Source organism: Tachysurus vachellii, chromosome 2 (assembly GCF_030014155.1).
Source record: "Tachysurus vachellii isolate PV-2020 chromosome 2, HZAU_Pvac_v1, whole genome shotgun sequence".
Lineage (NCBI taxonomy): Eukaryota > Metazoa > Chordata > Actinopteri > Siluriformes > Bagridae > Tachysurus > Tachysurus vachellii.
Window position 1 is genome coordinate 5,797,950 of NC_083461.1, and position 20,121 is coordinate 5,818,070.

Sequence of the window (20,121 nt, forward strand, 5' to 3'; positions counted from 1 at the left end):
CTTAAAAAACGAATAATATATCATTATAGAAAATAAATTGAGTTTGAAGGGGAAAATGATGTGAGCTACAGTTTCGTTGAAAAGCAGCTTAATCTTTTAAACAAATCTCTGAGTGTAATGATAATCTGAAATATTTACATATACAACACCATGTCAATGATTAACTGAGAAAGATTCAGTTGTCATTGTTGTTGTTCTGCTGTCAGTTTAATCCTCCTGCAGAATCCCTCAGCTGAGTCAAATTACACTGTGGATATTTCAGCTAAATAATGTAGGCTCACTTGTGTGTTATATCTGTACTTGTGTGTTATATCTGTACTTGTGTGTTATATCTGTGGGGTTTATTTGACAGATGCTTCAGGAAGTAGACAGATGACACACCTGTAAAGTAAACTGAAGTCTCTGGAAGTAAACCACGTTGCTGTCCTCCTGCTGAGAGACCTGGTGCAGAATCTTCACTGAGTTTGTCCACAACGGCAGCAGCAAACTGACACACACACACACACACACACACAAAAACAGAGGTCACATGCTGGCTCATAGTCATGCTTTTCTTCCTGAAATAGTGTATTTACCAAGACGTCTTTGAATCATCACAAAAAAAAAAAAAATCTAATTTGAGAGAATTTAACATCTACCTATTGCTTAAAGTTGAATGTTATGAAACGTTATGAAACGTAAAATGTTATGAAACGTTTGATACGTTTGAAACGACTTGCGTATGGAACAAATGTATTAAGACGTGATCTTTTTTGTCGTTCATTCATTCCTAGTTCACGTTTACTATTATTGCTGGACAAGTGTTAAATTAAAGCACTACCGTGATATAGTGTTATTAGTCAGGTTATTTCAGCATCACATCGTGTTCATCCATTTGTACTGAGGTCCTAAGTTTAAGTTTACACTTTGCAAGATCTTCAAAATGGGATTATAAAAAATTGCATGCTGTTTTTTTAATTTAGTGCTCTACATACTGTAAAGTCCACAAGATAAAAATAAATAACTGAATTTATATAAATGAACCACTTAAAAAAATGACACATATTCACAGATTCTTAATACTGTGTGTTGTTAGCTGGCTGGATGTTAGCTGTTATGTTTTGTGATAGTTGTGCACGAGTCCTGTGTTTGTCCAGAGCAGTTAAACTGCACTCCTGCTCATTATTTGCTCTTCTAGGATCTGCTGCATAAATGACTCCCATCTTAAAAGATATAAGATGTTGATTTCCATCTTTTCACACCGAGGAAAACTGATGGACTTGTACAATATTACTACTAGACAAGGTGAAAATGTTACCCGATGCTTAAGTAGGCAGAATGGGGGGACTTTTGAACAGGACGATTATTTTGTATGAGAAGAAATGTAAAAATCTTTTGTTAGAATATAAGAACCTTGAAAGGCAGTGTTCAATGGAAAAAATTAAAACTTTTAACAAATTAAGAACAATTTGCACTAATCATGTACAATTTGTACTATTGTACTATTTGTACTATCTAAACTAAATAAATAAATAAAAAAGAAAAAAGAAAAAGGGGGTATTGGGGCTAAAAAAAAAATTAAATGCAATTTTATCAACCCTCTTCTTCTTCTTCTTCTTTTTCTTCTTCTTCTTCTTCTTCTTCTTCTTCTTCTTCTTCTTCTTCTTCTTCTTCTTCTTCTTCTTATTATTATTATTAGGGTTCAAGCGCGAAGCGCTGGAAACCTATTGTATTTGTTAGGATTTTTATTATTATTATTATTATTATTATTATTATTATTATTATTATTCCGCCCTAGAAACGGTCGTGCAGCCCAAACCGTAAGGCCTAGAGAGCTCAAACTTGGTCAGATGGTAGTACTGGTCACAGTTACTCAGGGCCAAGGTTTCAGCAGAATCGGACAATTTGGGGCGCTTCAGCGCCCCTCAACGCGTTTGTGCCCATAACTCCCAAACCGTATGTCCATATCTCAAGTGCTTTATATCATTGGAATCCTTGGCTCATGACTTAACAAACGTATATCTCCAATTTCATTCCCCCCTTGAAAAGTTTTTCGCTATAGTGCATTTTGTCCGAAACCTACTTTTGCTAACTAGTCCTAGGTTTTTCGCCTGATCGAGACCAATCCAGTGCAGTAATATTCTCTGGAGTCTCATTGTCAATAATCTTTGAAAAAAAGTCGAAATTTTGATTCAGAGTCCTTAAGGGTCCCCAAAACGTTTGGACTGTGAGGAGCCAGTTTTACTAAAATGTCAATAACTCAAGAACTAAATGAGCTATCAACACCAAACCTGGGACACATGTGAAAGAGGTCAAACTGAGGTCACAGTTCAAAAACCGCGGCGATTGGCTACTTGGTGGTGCTATAACGGAAAAATCACTAAAAACAGCCATTTTTAAAAAAAGCCCTCTAGCGCCACCAACAGTCCAAAACCCAATTTTGTGCAAAGATTCTGAGAAAGATTCTGATTCTCGCGGGTATTCTGATGACGTCACGTGTAGCCCCGCCCCCAAAATGAGCGAAATCAAAACAGTTAGCACAACATGGACATGTGACATAATCATCAAAACACTCAGCACGATGAGGGGAATTTGCCACGTGCAAGCACATTCACATTTTCTTCAGGAAATGACTTGCGGGTCACTTGTTCTACATCTGGGTGCTTGTGTTTCTTCGCTTTATGGATATGACTTTGTTTATTTTAGCATGACATGACATATATTGTCATGTCAATCCAAAGGCCTTAAACGCTTGAACCCGGGAAATGCTGCTTGCAGCTTTAATTATTATTATATTTTTAATTACTTTTATTAGTATTAGTATTAGTATTAGTATTAGTATTAGTATTATTAATTACTTTTTATTATTATTATTATTATTGTTGTTATTAATAACAACAACAATAATAACAATAATAACAACAACAATAATAATAATAATAATAATAATAATAATAATAATAATAAGAATAAGAATATTAATTATTATTATTATTATTATTATTGTTATTATTATTGTTATTATTATTATTTTAATTGTTAAAATGCAATGTTAACTTATGACCTGAACTGTATCACAGTCACCATCTGATATACATACAGCACATTAATGCATGCATATGCTACATCCGTACATATCATTTAGCCTCTGATGCAATATTTACTTTAGCCATTTCATGTTGATAGCAGTCGATGATAATAAATATCCTGACTTAGTCAAATGACACAACCGTCAAGCGTTGGGTGCCTCCAGTTTTTCCTTACAGCATTACAGCATACAGGTTTCCAGATATAATATCAATGTACAGACATCAAAAACAATCCCACCTGTTAAAGTTCTCCTGTACCAGATTTTCATTCATATACTGCAGCTCCTTCTCCAGATACCGCATCAGAGGATCCACAGCCTAGAGAAAGAACATAATCACCCTTTAACTCATTTTTTTTTCCCAGAGGCCAAATAATAGAGTTTGCTCCTGTTTGATTGTGTCCATGTTCAGTTTTGAATGTCTTTGTCATGTCCTGTTCCACCGTGGTGGTTAATATGAAGCTTATATTAAAGTGAACACTCAGGACTTTAATAAATTCTTCAAAGTAACTGGTAATATCGAACCCATTTCTGCTCTCTGAGGTACCTCATGCACTGGATCGTATGCACTGGATCTTGTAAGGTTATAGAGGTAAAAATATCTTACACGGAAAGCGAACAGAGTCCTGAATCATTTTATATCAGACTTGCGGTGACAAAATAATTAATTTGTTTATAGACGCACATCTTCTGTGGATCTAGAAGGGAGCCGGTGTCGTGTGGCCATCCTGCGGACGTAATCCTCGATGTCTGTGTGCAACTGGAGAGAAAAGACACACACACACACACACACACACACACACACACACAAAATGAGGCCTGTATTTATTTCATCCTCTGAAGTAAGTGTTTATACCACAGCACTGTTCTGTTTTCGGTTCTGATTGGTCAAATATTGTTGGTTCATATTTTACTATAAGAGCATCTCCGACTATAGTTATGGTTGTACACCAAAAAGATTTCTTTTAGAGGATGATCTAGTATTTATGTAATTAGTCTCCGGTGTTAGCAGGTCTACCGCCATGGAAAGTCTCCTGGATGGAGGAAGTTACACTTCTTCTGTATTAAAAAAATGAGTGAAAAAAAAACGAGACTCTGACAAGGGAAAGATTGTTGTAGCTGCTAGAGCGTAATCAGGTGAGTCACATTTAATGTCTAATGTTAGCATTATTAGTTTTTTTTATACGTAACGGATGCTAAACCTCCTGACTAGGTTATCTTTGTATAAATGTTTGTTAATTACCATATAAGGGCAGAGCCGTACACTGCTTGGGGCGGAGCTAATTTCAGGGCCAGAAAACTATAAACAAAAGTCTATATATATATATATATATATATATATATATATATATATATATATATATATATATATATACTGTATATATCCACTACATTCTTATATTGATAACTGTGATGTACTTTTATGTCTTATGTTAAATTTGCTTATTAGTAAATGTCTAGAAACATGTTTAAACATTTCAAACTGCACCTTTAAAGTGTCAGGGCTTTAAAAGCGTCGTTGTCGTTACCTTCCGTGCGAGAGTGTCGACAGCTGAACGAATCTCTCGGTCCAGTGCAGCCTGTGTGTGCTTCAGCTGGGAGGGAAGTGTGTTCTGAAACTGGTTTTCTCCAATCACGTTCCGTGTCCGCTCCCGAAGCCCTGCCCAGTTCAGCTGCTGAGGTAGTTTTGTCAGCACTGACCGTAGGTGCTCCAGATCATTTACTACGACACACAGCTATAAAGAGAAAAGCAGAGAGATCAAACCACAACAAACAACTATTCCACCAAACACAGGAAGACGTCCAGAAGGACGTACACGTACAAGGATTGTTTTATCTGGGAAAATTCTATCTCAATAAAAGAATTTTATTAGTGTTTGGTTATTCCTGTTCTTGCTCACCATGTTGACAGCAATGCCTTGGTCACGGTTCTCTGAGAGCTCCCTCACCCGAGATTTCAGCAGACGGCAGTACATGGACGCAATTTTACACATATCCTAAGATACACATATAACCGCATGAATCAGCATTACTAACGTTCAATCATACGACACAATAAGAGTGAAGAAACAAGAGCGTCTGTATAAGTGGATTTCGGATATGTTTTGACTCAGGCAGCTGAGACTGTTTTCATTCAATGCACTAAGGTTGAGGCTCATTTTATATGTAGCATAGCATTAATAATTATATCAATGGATGTTTGTGTGTGTGTGTGTGTGTGTGTGTGTGTGTGTGTGTGGTTGTCCACCTCTGTTAGCTTGACCATAAGCATGAAGCCTTCCTCTGAGTCAGGCCAACTCAGTTGTTCCCAAAGCTGACAAATCGGCTGCAGACACGCTGCCAGGTCCACGGCTGAAGAGCTGTGCTTTATGGGTACTGCTCCAGACTGCAGGGGCTGTAACTATACACACACACACACACACAGACACACACACTGTAGAATAATGTATCAAATATTTCATCAAGCAGCCTATTTACAAAAGAGTGTAAAATATAAAATGACTAATGGGACTTACAGTATATTTATATTTTGCATGCATCAAATATAACCAACTAAAGTTTGTGTTAAAGGGGGAAACTTTGTAAAATTCATATTTGCTCAAATTTAGCTTTACGTCCCCAATAAAGAATTAACAGTAAACACAACAGCATTCTGTATTTAATTAAAACTTTTGTCAACGTAGATATTATTTTTGTTAATTCGGTGTAGCATCTCCACAGTTCCCTCATTTTAGACCTCTGCACACGTGTTAGACATCTACACACTCTCAGGGTCACCTGTTATAAACAGGCTTGTTAACAAACACAACAGCGCAACCAACACGTAACCATTATTACAACTCCCTCGGGTTTTGGGATAATCCTGATTTTAAACTTTGCCTATCTATACTGTGAGCTTGATCTGCCCTTTGTTTTTGTTCGACTGCCTACATTTATAGTAAATGTTGACCGGAAACAGGTGTGCAACTGCTAGTTACGTTGGGAGAACGATTCACTCAATGGATTTGGTAAGGGAGTTTAGGGGAGTTTAGGTCTTTTGTTTTTCTTTTATTTATCCAAGAATAAAGACGTACATTAGGGGAGAAAGTACATACACCGAGCGTGTATTATCTAATCAAAATGGACACACAAAGTGAAATCGAAAGTGTAAATTGTGTGTGGTTTCAGTGAGCTGGCTATTTGGAAGTGTTTATTTGAGAATCACGACTGAACACTTAACTCTTCGACATAAAATCATAGAAAATCCGGTAATAGTTTCATGCCTACCATAAGGTCCAATAGACGGTCCAATAATAATAATAATAATAATAATAATAATAATAATAATAATAATAATAATACAATTTTCACCATTGCATGTATCACTGTGATCAGCCAGGTTGATGTAGGTTACAGCAGACTCTATAATAACAAGCTCACAGGATTACCTGATCCACCTGCACCGCTTTCTCCACTCGCTCCATCGTGGTGCTGAACGCTTTGTTCAGCCAGTAAGGCAGAGCTTCACGGAAAAACTCATGGAAGCTCGTCAGCTCCAGCATCTTCTCTCTGAACAAGAAAAAAAATTCTGTAAAATCTGCCCGTCATATGGGACATTTTATATTCCAGAGCTAAGAGACTAGAAATGAACTTTTACTGAGATGTTCTGTGTTCTAAGCTTTGTAGCAGCATCTCTAACAGCTTCTCATGCTTATTTTATATGTCTAAAAAAAGTTGGTACATTTAGTACATAATCGGTGAGGGTTTCATTGTATATTGTCAGATTGAGGTGACTAACGTTTTGTTAACTTAAGGCTTTTTGAATAATGTTTCTGTCAAAAATATTTCACAAGACCCACAGTCCTTGCATAAGTATTCACCCCACTTACTGTAAGCATTTCCACATCGTGCAAAGTAAAAGCATCCCACGGATATAAATCCTGATCTTGATTTTTAGTTAGGGAGTGAGTTAAAGTTGCCTTGAACAGCAAATCTTGCATATCTATTTTGTAACATATCTGCCCTAAATGACTTTAATGTATAAATGTTTCACCTCTTCTGTAGATAAGCTTTCTCTTTGTGTATGGCTTGCAAGCTCAGATACACCGGATACAAACTGTTAGCCAAAGACTGATCCATGTGATTCAACTGACACATCATGGCTCGAACCTCCTCGGCCAGCTACACACACACACACACACACACACACACACACACACACAGACAGCCTTAGTTATGTGGAGCTATTTCTTCTCTATACAGTAACTCTAATTGTCAAGTGTTAGATACTGAAATCATGTTTATACATTTTAAAAATTAAAACATACAGTAATCCATTAACTTGGCTTCTTGTGAGTCGAAATGTAAATTATCTTTACGGCAGCATGTGAACTTTCATTTTTAACTTTAACCTTCTATATATATAAATATCGTACAGTGTAACATCACTTATGACTATTTGATAATTGCGGTATAGAGCATGACTAAATATGACAATATCCTCAATAAGACAAAATTTATAAAGGACTGCATGAAGTTTCTCACCAGAGAGTCGAGTTTCTGGTACACTACCGTAAACACGTCTAACTGTACAGCACTGAGGAGAGACCGAGAGAGGATTAGAATGATTATTTCATTATTATTTCATTAATAAATGAGTATAATATCAGTGATTAAAATAAAAAAAATGTAAAAATAATAACGATAAATTCAAAAAGTACAACAATTCATATCATTGATCTCTGATATTACTCACTCATTCACTCACTCACTCACTCATCTTCTACCGCTTATCCGAACTACCTCGGGTCACAGGGAGCCTGTGCCTACCTCAGGCGTCATCGGGCATCAAGGCAGGATACACCCTGGACGGAGTGCCAACCCATCACAGGGCACACACACACACACTCAATCACTCACGCAATCACACACTATGGACAATTTTCCAGAGATGCCAATCAACCTACCATGCATGTCTTTGGACCGGGGGAGGAAACCGGAATACCCGGAGGAAACCCCCGAGGCACAGGGAGAACATGCAAACTCCACACACACAAGGCGGAGGCGGAAATCGAACCCCCAACCCTGGAGGTGTGAGGCAAACGTGCTAACCACTAAGGCACCATGCCCCCCCTCTGATAAACTGCAAATCGTATATAATTTAGTAGGGTTTTTTACATTCTGGGTGTGATGTGCTGATAGATAGCACATCCTGTAGATTAAAATAACATAACTAAGCCAAGATGATGTACTCTGAACAATGTAAATGTGTTTGAGTGCAAAAGTTTGTCCCCCCTTGGTTTCTAGGTGGAAACGCTTTCTCTATTTTTACACGTAATCTACAAAGTGTACAAGATTTCTATTTTACAAATCATTGGTAATCTGGAAAATACAGTTTTGTGTGTCTTAGAGGTTTAGGACTTAAGTCCAGTCTTGAGAAGTTTCCTGTATTGACTTTAGGCTAATTTCAAAATTCTTGCCATTTGTACCAGGACTTATTTAAAGCTTCACCATTGGTCTTGCCAAATATTGTCTTGGTCATGTTTGGGTTGAATTTTCTGTTTGCTTACAACAAAATCTGACAGGAAATACTTCAGTGCACAAAACAGCCCAGTCATTGTTGCAGTTCACAAATGAAGCAAACTAGTTGAAATAAAAAAAGCTTAGCCTCGAACTTTTTGAACCTCTTGAATTAGCCATGATGACTCTAATCTAGTCGTGGTTTTTGACTTGCCTTGGAATGGACAGCGGTGATCCTGTCACTATTATGTAGAGGTTTTATAGAGTAATACAAATACGAAGTGTACAATTCTTTAATTTATTTTGAAGTCAACTGCTACTGATTTTTTCTTTCTTTCAGTGCTGTAAAAGGGACAGGGACAAAAACTCTAACTTTAAAAACATATAACAACTTAAATGACCTTTGTGACTCTGTCAATATTGTATTTAAGAAACAATAGCAGAATCTGATGATATCAGTCAGTCTATTGTAATAAATGACCAAAAACAAACCATTCCAGTTATATAATATTTATTATACTTTTTATTCAAATTATCTACATACACTCTTTTTACCTGACAAACACTTTGTTCCAGACGTCTTTGCTCAGCTGAACGTCCTCCTGCACTTCCTTAATCAGCCGAGTGAGGGCGCTAACCGCCTCCAGCAAATCCTGTAGCAGATTAGCATGAACATTACATTTAAACCTTAATGAAATAAGTATTTTAAACAGTGAAAAGTATTCAGTACGTATCTCACCTTAGTCATTGGTTGGTGTAGTCCTTTTTTAATGTTGAACCACTCCTCAGTACCAGTCTGTGAGAAATCCAGCAGTGAAATTATGAAGCTAATCATAGTGAACTACAATTCCTCTCATCTAATGTTTCGAGATATAACTTAACACATTGTTATTGAAGTGTTTCTTACCAGCACCGCATCGTTAACCTCGTCGTGTAAAGCAAAGTTTGCTGGGTTGAGCTTCTGAAAAGCTCGAGTCTTGCATATCTGGACCAGAACCCTACACACACACACACACACACACACACACACACACATTCTGTAGAATAAGTATCAAGCGGCCTACATTTACAAAATAGTGTTATTATTTCAACCACAAAAAATGACTTATGGGACTTATGTAGCTCTAATGTAGCCTTATAAACCCTGCCCTTTAGTATCGCTAGCAAAACCTTATTTATTTTTCATGCTTCATACATTAAAAACAACCAACTAAAGTCTGTGGTAAAGGGGGAAACTGTGTAAAAGTCATTTTTTTCTCAAATCTAGCTCTAAGTCCACAATAATGACTTAACAGTAAACACAACAGCATTCTATATTTTTCATTCATCTAATGAATGCCACACTAGACCTGAATCTAACCTCGGTAAACAAAATTAAAACATTTTGGCTCTTTCAGTCTCCTCAGTTTTTGTAAATATGCTGTTTTCTGTCAGGGCTAGCAGCAAGGTTAAAACCTGGCGGATATTCCTACCCTTGTGGAGACATTTGGGTTCATACTGTGGTCTTGTCAGTGCCGTACCTGAGCAACGTGTGTAACCGTGGTGTGCATTTGGGCGTCGGTGGAAATATGTCTCTATACTTGGACACTAAACACAGACCGTACTGCAGGAAGCCATGCAGAGAGTCTCCCAGCTCTTGTTTCTGTTAAAACACACGTACGGAAAATGACTTTAACTCGATCGTGAATACAGAAATAGATTTGTAAAGCGGCATGAGCACACTCGCACCGCATCGTGCCAGACTTTAACCACATCATACCTTATGCAAGAAAAAAACATTGTGAAAATAACAACACTTCGGCACACAAGGATTTCAACAACGGCGACAGCAGCAAAGACAAAACATGCTCTAAGTCTCTCTGAACACCTACAACCTCATGCTACACGTAGGATCGTAGAACCCAAGGCTTAACTCACACTTTACCTACGCAGTCACAAAAAACCCTGGAAAACCCCTTCACATGGTCAGATTCTTGACATTTTTATACGAGTTCCTCTTTTACGTGCATCTCAACCATACAGCATTTTGAAACGTGAATTAAACTAAGATTTAATTCTCAGCTCTACCTCTAAGTTCTGTATCGACTTACGGACAAGGTTTTACTGCCAAATTGTAAAGAATTCTATACTGGAGTAAGAAATGCTGATTTAGTACTTTGATTATCAACATCCAAAATTCACTCATGGTGTTTTACTAACCGAAACCTCGTCATTTCTTCACTTAACTGATCTCTGTACCCTTTTACAGCGGTGGAGACATAACGTCTGATTCATTTAGTCACTTTTACATTTACATTTAGAGAATTTGCTCTTATCCAGACTTACAGAAGTGCGCTGATTATATTCTGATTCTGGTTCAATAAGTCATAAGTTAATAACACCATCAGTTTCTAACATCATCTGTTAGAGAAGAAATATAGCAACACAATTTATTTATAAAGTGCTGATTTAAATCCTTTTAAGAGTTTTAATCCACCATCTGGTGCCAGAACAGAGAAGAGCGTTTTTTTAAGTACAGTATATTGTGACTGACTGGGATTCAACTGTATGAAGGACACTCTCTCTCTCTCTCTCTTTCTTTCTCTCTCTCTCTCTCTCTCTCTCTCTCTCTCTCTCTCTCTCTGTCTCTCTGTCTCTCTCTCTCTCTCTCTCTCTCTCTCTTTCTCTCTCTCTCTCTCTCTCTCTCTCTCTCTCTCTCTCTCTCTCTGTCTCACTCTCTCTCTGTCTAATTCTCACTCTCTCTCTCTCGCTCTCTCGCTCTCTCTCTCTTTCTCTCACTCTCTCTCTCTCTCTCTCTCTCTCTCTCTCTCTTTCTCTCTCTCTTTCTCTCTCTCTCTCTCTCTCTCTCTCTCTCTCTCTCTCTCTGTCTCATTCTCTCTCTCTCTCTATCTCTCTCTCTCTCTGTCTCTCTCTCTCTCTCTCTCTCTCTCTGTCTCTCTCTCTCTCTCTCTCTCTCTCTCTCTCTCTCTCTCTCTCTCTCTGTCTCACTCTCTCTCTCTCTCTCTCTCTCTCTCTCTCTCTGTCTCTCTCTCTCTCTCTCTCTCTCTCTCTCTCTCTCTCTCTCTCTCTCTCTCTCTCTCTGTCTCACTCTCTCGCTTTCTTTTGTTTTTTAGGTTATATAAACATTATAAATATGTTGACAGTTGTTGTCTCTCTACACTGTGTAAGTGCTTGACAGTCGGTACAAACATATCACCATCTAAGATCTCGATCAAATCGTAAGGAAATGACGAGGTTTTTAAACAAATTATCTTTTCAGGCTGAACACCAAAACAAGTTCAGAAAATAACCTGAAACATTTCCACATTATTCTGGTAAATAAAAGTATACACATGTATGTATATATGTATATGTGTGTATATTGTTCTTCCTCAAACTATTTTCAGAGTGTTGGACACACACACTTCCCCTTCACTGGTTTCTAAGAGGCCTAACCTGCTCTATGAAGACATGGTGTGAAGAGGTTGAAGGGAAAAGAACTGATCTCTGACTCAACCCCACTGAACACCTTTGGGATGAACTGGAACTGGCACATGCTGGCACATGTTTGTTTTATTTCCTTTTTTATTACAACCATCAATGATCAACCATCAATTGCGTAAATACAACTGCATGTGTCTTGGTATGACTTTTCACAATTTCTGATTTTGTTTGACATCTGAGGTGCTTTGACAGCCTCTTACCTGTTGGTAAGGGAGTTCCTGTTGGTCCCAGTGGTACTCAATGCTAGTCAGTTGCTGAAATAACACTGTAGAATCCACTTCCAAGCTCTGATACAGTTTACTGTAGGCAACCCACTTCCTGCACACACACATACATATACACACACACACACCAGATTTTTATCACAATATGCTGATCTTATTAGTGAGTCTGCATTAACATGTTTATTAAGCACTAAACAGACATAGTGAAGAATGCATCATCGTAAGAATGTTCTACACTTTTTTTTTTCATTTTTATAATCACTGTGTATTTATATACAGTATATGGAAACTCACGCCAGGTCCTGCAGGAAAGGTGAGATATCATTCTGAGTGCCGTAGTACTCTAGCAGCGTGCTGGCCTCTCCACACAGCTCACCTTTCCAGGGAACGCTGTCCTGATCACACGCAAAAAAAAACACCAGATTATCAGCAGAGAGAAAACAAGAATGAGAATAATAAACACACAAGTGGCATCACTTTAAATGTTCCAGTGTGTACAGTATCTTTGGTGTATACTGTACATTTCAACCTTAACCCATTAACGCATTAACCGCTAAGCTACCAGTTCCCCTTTAATGACTTCCACTACCACTTTAATTACTTCCTTCTGTAAGATGTAAAATGTCCGTCTCTTCTCTTTAAGGAGTTAAATAGAACATTTGCTGTGATGTTGTGAGTAACATTCATCCTTCAATTAGTTTAGACCTTGTTGTGGAAGTTCCGAGGTTAGAGAGATTTAAAGAATAAAGTATAACACTGGTAGACACGAGCAAGAGTAAAAAGATTACACAATTTATTGTGCTCAGCTGCACAGCAGGACCCAACACTCCACATGTAGCATGAGGGATGAAGGGCCAAGATCATTGATTACATCAAGGTTTTATAGACAGAACTCAAGAAAACCGAAGACATGTACTGTAAAAGCAAAACATCATCAATCATTAGCTCAAAATGACCTCATGCATCTCCTGACCAAGCTAATCTGACCAGGCCAAGGTCTTCTAGAGGACCTATTGGACATTGTTTATGGACAACTCGTCCCCAGTCCCTTGTCATAATCTTAACAACCTACTGATGACGATGTCAGTCTCTGGTCATGACGCACACAGGGTACAAGCATAGAAGTACAAAGCCTTATGATCATCTTAAGATTAGAAATTTCCACCACAATTCCCCCCTTTTGTCCCTGGGACAATACACAAAATTTCAATAAACATTAATCTGTAACCAAATCTAGACTCTAAATAATATATGCTATTACTAATGATCAACTACTTGAAATTGGGTGATAGTTAACAAGGCTCCTCATCTTCACAGGAGCTTCCACCTTGCCTATTTGAATCGTCCTTTGAAGTCAGACCTTTGTGTGTGTGTGTGTGTGTGTGTATGTAAGTCTGGGGCCGTAGTCAGTATGTAATACTGTATATCCGTCTACTATCGTCAACTATCGAAAGTGTCACATTTACCTCTCTCACTTAGTTTATTAATTTCATTATTTGTGTTCACCTGCCAAATTAGGCTACCAGTTTTTTTTTTTTTTTGAGTCTGTGAATCAATCGACTAAAGAGTTAAATGGACAAGAATGCTGAGTGATCTGTAGGCATCCAACCATCCATCCATCCATCCATCCATCCATCCATCCATCCATCCATCCATCCAACCATCCATCCAACCATCCATCCAACCAGCTATTATTTGTTCTACATAAAAGTACATGTAAGTACAAAAAGTTGAATTTCCCAGTGTCCCATTGAATAAGGATGTATAATTATCAACAGATAGATATATTATCCAGAGTGACTTACATTTTCTCATTTTATACAACTGAGCAATTGAGGGTTAAGGGCCTTGCTCAGGGGCCCAGCAACATATATATATATATATATATATATATATATATATATATATATATATATATATATATAGATAGATAGATAGATAGATAGATAGATAGATAGCTCAACAAATGACTCAATGAGTCGACACAAACATATAAAAAGGCTGCAAATAATTGGACAGAACTCAATGAACTTTTTAACTGACCCCATTTTAATTGTTCATTAATAATATCTTTCACTATTTGAATGTTTTGGTTGGTTTTGATGCTGAAACCGTGTCACATGTTAAAATGAGGCAGGATTTACTTTATAGTCCATCAAACTAGTGCTGGTTGTTTTTTTATTATTCAAGTGCAGCTAAGTACACACATCAGACAGACAGACAGACAGACAGACAGATAAATAGATAGATAGAAAGATTGTTGATTTTGAACTGATCTCAGACTACTAGCTATACATGGTTTATTGTGTTAGTTAGGGTAATTACCTGTTGTTTGGAGATGTAAGCCTGCACAAACTGCTGCAAGATGCCACTATAATTCACGTACAGACTTCGGCCAGCACTCAGACTATCATCTCGCTGTCAATCACAAACACAGGGCACTGATTATTGTTTCCTTCTTGTCAAAATGAAATAGCACAAAATGGAAACACAATGTGTGTGTGGTAACCTGGGAAATCCCTACACTCGGTGAAATTATGACATTTTCCTTTATATCTAAAGCTGAAACTGAAACTTGCTCTCAAATACTGTAGGTTTGTATTTGTAAATTCACAGCAGTTTAATGTTACTCCTAAAAGTGAAAAGGAAGATATTTCATTCCGATTAAATATCAGGGATGGAAATTGTCTGACTGAATTGATGTTTACCACCAGGTTCAAACCATGAAATTCACCGTATTAGGAAACCACACTCAGCTACTGAGGGTTTAGACGCCTTTAAACAAACTGCCCGTGATTGTCATTGTGATCCTTGCAGGAAAGCAGAGCTTGAACAGCATATGATAATTCATCCCCACATACTTTCAATGAAATTCTTTTAAGGCTCTTGTATGATGACAGAAAAAAAAAAAACAGTTAAATGACTTTCCATAATTCAGCCATTATGACATCCGTTAATGTACAATTATAATCTGTGACACATTATAATGTATAAAATAAATATAACCGATACTTTATCTTATTTTATTGTCTGTCAAACACATTAGATCAATAAGTAGAGCAAATCAGTCCTGTTTTGCATATTTAAATTGTATTAGCCGATAGTTTAAGAAGGATAAAGTTTTCGTAAAAATGTAATGATTTAAAAAAATAAATACATAAATAAATAATATAAACATGTTCAATACATTCAATATTTTTGTTACAAGCCGTGTTTCGTTAAAGCCTGTGTAAAGTTAATTTGTTCGGCAGCTTATAGACATGTGCGGCTTATTTATGTTCAAAAAAATATATTTTTTTAAAATTCAGTGGGTGCGGCTTATATTCAGGTGCGCTTTAGTCCGGAAATTACCTTTAAATCCCATTCCTTCTATACACTATGATGATGTATGGAGCTGCATTTCATGAATACGTTTATTTTCATTAATTATTATGAAATAACCTGAATGACCTTAAAAGTGATTTTGCATTTAGGGATGATTTCATGTATTTCTAGACACGGTAATTATGCAATATAAACAATTCTCAGTAATTCCATGCAACGGATGGCATTAGTTTGTTTCCAGCTTGTATGTGTTTGGATTAGGCTCCGCCCCTTGATAAGGATCGGGATCAAATTTTTTTTTATTGCATCTGTAATTTCTCCTTGTGGTCATCACATAGCTCTAAACTCCAAACTGCATCTTTAAATGACATTTTAACATATAAACCTAGCTTGCTTGTATTCATTATGGGGAATATTTTTAACTGATGTTCACATTGTTTTCATGCTACTGGCAGCTGAAGATAAGGCCCAGTAGATATGTAATGGCACTCACCTGATTGTGGATAAATTTGATCTGCAGGTGGCACTGCCCTCGGTCAGGGTATGTCTCTGTCCGAGGCTGGAGTATGTACCATTTATCTTCTGTACAGTGCAGGTCCTGTAATGTATATTGACCCAGAAAATGTAAATAATAGAAACTGAATTTATTTCCTCTCTACTACTGTATATATACACTAAAGTTTCTGTGTAAAAATAATACTGCAAAATTACTGCAAACCGAATGATTAACGTTTTATCATTTTATTTATAATATTTAGTGTCATACTCGGTAGCATCATTTTGGAAGCATTTTGAAAAGAACTTCCTCACATTCATTAATATCAGTGCTTTAATTTTATTTGTTATTATATACACCATTTTTTAATACCGCAGCACCGTTCTCAAATTCTCATCTCTGATTGGTCAAAAGGGAGGAAAAGGCTGTTTGTAACTGCTATAATGCAGAATACAGAATGTATAAACTTGTATAAATCTGTAAATAACTATAAATAGTTAGAAACTTAAAAAATGTAACATAAAATGTGCTGTTATTGGAATATAAACACTTCTGGTTGGTATAGTAACGCTTCATGTCATTGATTATTTTAAACTAACTGCACACCATGCACACACACACACACACACACACACACTATAATGCAGTATACAGGAAGTAATTTGTCTTGCGGAAATTCCACATCATAAAATGTAACTACAAACATAAACATTTAACACAAAAATGTAATATAATAATGCTGTTATAGTAAAATAACCACTTCAGGGTGGTATGGTAAGTACTGTACATAAGTACGTTTATTTATAGAGCACATTTAAAACCAAAGTGCTGTAAAAGAAAATGACAACACATACTAAAATAATAGCACAAAGATGTAAAAGGAGATATTTAGCATTTCTGATGCCTGGAGGAAGCTGATTTCATAGGTATCACCTTTGGATTTAAGGCAAGATCTATGGGACATGTAGGAGAGCTTGTTTAGAAGATATTGGGACATAGGTGCTGGGTACGAATGAATTAGGTCTGAAATCTAAGAAGGTGTCTTTCTAGTGTCTTATTAGTGCTTTAAAAACAATTAAAGAAGAATTGAAGAGAGGCCAAAACTAGGGCGATGATATGATCATGTTTTTAGTTTTATATAGTTTTGTATAGTAACTGCACACCCCATTGTGCTTTATTATTTATTTATTTATTTACTACTTTTTAGTAGCACATTCCAGCTCCGAGTGTTTTGGCTGTCTGTCACTGGCTATCTTCAAACGACGGTTGAAGGCCTACTTCTTCATGAAATAAGTGAAAGTGAAAGTGATGTGACATACAGCTAAGTACGGTGACCCATACTCAGAATTCGTTCTCTGCATTTAACCCATCTAAAGTGCACACACGCAGCAGTAATCACACACACCGTGAACACACACCCGGAGCCATTTATGCTGCGGCGCCCGGGGAATAGTTGGGGGGGGTTTGGTGCCTTACTCAAGGGCACCTCAGTCGTGGTATTGCCGGCCCGAGACACGAACCCACAACCTTAGGAGTCAAACTCTCTAACAATTAGGTCATGACTTCCCCCATAATACTTGAAATACTTGAACTAGCACTTTCTCCCCTGTTTTTTGTATGTGTGTAAAAAATAAAATAATTAAAAGGCTGTTTTATGCTTATGGTATCTTAAGTCTATAACCTATTAGACCAGAGTTAATGTATTAAATGATTAAAGGCACTTTGTATGTCACTCTGGATAAGGGCTTCTGCCAAATGCTGTAAATGTAAATGAATGTTTTATTTCTCTTATACCACAATAGTTTGGTCATATTATTTACACCTATAAACCGATACATACAGTATATATTCTTTAAGATATAGAAATTGTTTATAAATTTGTATTGCAATCTTAATTTTTTTTTGTTAAACTTTTCTGATTTTCTATTTAGAATGATCTAAAATAGTAAGCGATTACAAATGTAGCCCGCTTGGATGTTATGTTTTCGAACACAACATTGTGTTTGTATGTGATATATATATATTTTTTTTTTGACGAATGAATGTATTGTTATGGTCCTGTAAGTGGCACCCTATCCTCAAATATAGTTAATTGATGTCTTAAGCCCATTGGTTCAGGGCCTGGGCTGTTAATTTTGATATGCGTGATTGGATGGGGGCGGGTCTTTGTCGTGAGGGGATTGTTTGCTTTTTACTCCCGTCAAGGTGACAGGATACAGTGTCCAGTAGACACTTTAAAACCAATAGTGACTTTTGTGGAGTTAGTTTTCTTTGTTTCCTGGAACAAATATCCAAAGTTCACTAAGGATTACAGTGTGATGTTCCCGAACATTTTTTTGCCTCTGAGGAAAAAGTGCTCATGTGTTCGTGGATCACCAAAGCTATGTTCGAGTAACCTAATTATACTGAGAAGTGACTGTGAGTCTAAGTTATTTTTTTCTTCATTGTTTATACTGTTCAAAAAGTAGGGGCGAAGTAGCTTTTCGACCACAACGCTCACAAGCATCGTCCAGGCCTGCTACGTTTTTTTCATTGTTTTACTAATTTGGTCATGACCATAACATGTTTCAGTGAAAGACATTAATAAGGTTCAAGTTAGTAGACTTATAACGAATTCTAAGTAGTTTGTTAAAGAATAAAGTGATAATTATTGTTTTATTCAAGTACTTTATTCACTAATGACTAGAAGTATTGTTATGTTACACTGCTAATTTTCTTCGTTCACTCACTCACTCATCTTCTACCGCTTATCCGAACTACCTCGGGTCACGGGGAGCCTGTGCCTATCTCAGGCGTCATCGGGCATCAAGGCATGATACACCCTGGACGGAGTGCCAACCCATCACAGGGCACACACACACACACACTCTCATTCACTCACACACTACGGACAATTTTTCCAGAGATGCCAATCAACCTACCATGCATGTCTTTTCGAGTCACGGGGAGAACATGCAAACTCCACACACACAAGGCGGAGGTGGGAATCGAACCCTGGTGGTGTGAGGCGAACGTGCTAACCACTAAGCCACCGTGCCCCCTAATTTTCTTTGTTTAAATTCCTAAATATCTACTGTGATTTGTGACTTGCCTAAGTTGTTTTTGGATCTAGTTAAGGAACCCAGAGTGCTCTTATTGTAAAGGGTGGGATAGGAGTGCTATAACTTTAATGTCACTGACAGTTATCTGTGGTCAATTTTTCATATTAGTGCTACCTATTTGTTTACCTGCAGACTGAGGACGATTCTTCCCAGGAAGTCGTCCTGCCCTTTTTCCTTCTTGGCATCTTTTAACATCCTGTAATGAATCAGATCAAAAAGCAAATCAGTCCAAAGCATGTTTCTCCCACACATGTAAATTAGTTTCACCGTTCAAACTATCAGCGTGGCCGTGGGTTGATAAGTAGTCGTGTACGTGTGTGCGTGTTTGTGTGTGTGTGTGTGTGTGAAAGCTATGTGAGATGTAGCGTGACCTTTTTAGCCCGTGAAAGTTTGTCCGGAACTCGTCGAGTTTCTGAGCAAGCGACACCTCCTCATCTCTGTCCCTGTGAAGCAAAAAGAGATGTGAGGTATAATAAGCGTGTGAGTCAATACAAACACATTCCACCTCGTCTAACCACAGCGACCCGCTTTGCATTCTGACTTACCACATTTCCAGATGGAAATTGCCAGATGCGATGTCTTCAAACACCCTGAAGAAAGAATCAAAAGAGAGAATAAAAAGCTGCGACAATCTCAATCTCGATCGATCTTGAAACATGTTAGGTGTAATATTCTACTAAAGGTCTGTAGGGATCTAGTCCTGGACTTATATGAAGGAGATGAAGGTGTTCACTAGGCTGATGTTCCTAAAAGTGTAGAAAGTTAAGATCATCTTAAGTAGGAGAGAGAGAGAGAGAGAGAGAGAGAGAGAGGGAGAGAGAGAGAGAGAGAGAGAGAGAGAGAGAGAGAGAGAGAGAGAGAGAGAGAGAGAGAGAGAGAGAGAGAGAGAGAGAGAGAGAGAGAGAGAGAGAGAGAGAGAGTGAGACA

The 20,121-nt window shown here is 37.4% G+C and overlaps 1 protein-coding gene across 1 annotated transcript in view; it reads right to left on the bottom strand.

Annotated features, from left to right (window-relative positions):
• unc13d (unc-13 homolog D (C. elegans)) overlaps positions 1–20,121 on the bottom strand; it is a 36,871-nt gene that overhangs the window by 8,161 nt on the left and 8,589 nt on the right. The window contains exons 10-29 of the mRNA XM_060894782.1: positions 19,740–19,784; positions 19,566–19,637; positions 19,321–19,390; positions 16,091–16,195; positions 14,599–14,691; positions 12,568–12,668; positions 12,250–12,367; positions 10,087–10,208; positions 9,474–9,564; positions 9,306–9,362; positions 9,122–9,219; positions 7,592–7,643; positions 7,101–7,228; positions 6,496–6,616; positions 5,316–5,468; positions 4,969–5,064; positions 4,597–4,803; positions 3,753–3,827; positions 3,307–3,386; positions 382–487 (exon numbers count right to left, since the gene is read on the bottom strand). Coding sequence (XP_060750765.1) covers positions 382–487; positions 3,307–3,386; positions 3,753–3,827; positions 4,597–4,803; positions 4,969–5,064; positions 5,316–5,468; positions 6,496–6,616; positions 7,101–7,228; positions 7,592–7,643; positions 9,122–9,219; positions 9,306–9,362; positions 9,474–9,564; positions 10,087–10,208; positions 12,250–12,367; positions 12,568–12,668; positions 14,599–14,691; positions 16,091–16,195; positions 19,321–19,390; positions 19,566–19,637; positions 19,740–19,784 — 1,990 coding nt within the window. The remainder of the gene's footprint in view (positions 1–381; positions 488–3,306; positions 3,387–3,752; positions 3,828–4,596; positions 4,804–4,968; positions 5,065–5,315; positions 5,469–6,495; positions 6,617–7,100; positions 7,229–7,591; positions 7,644–9,121; positions 9,220–9,305; positions 9,363–9,473; positions 9,565–10,086; positions 10,209–12,249; positions 12,368–12,567; positions 12,669–14,598; positions 14,692–16,090; positions 16,196–19,320; positions 19,391–19,565; positions 19,638–19,739; positions 19,785–20,121) is intronic.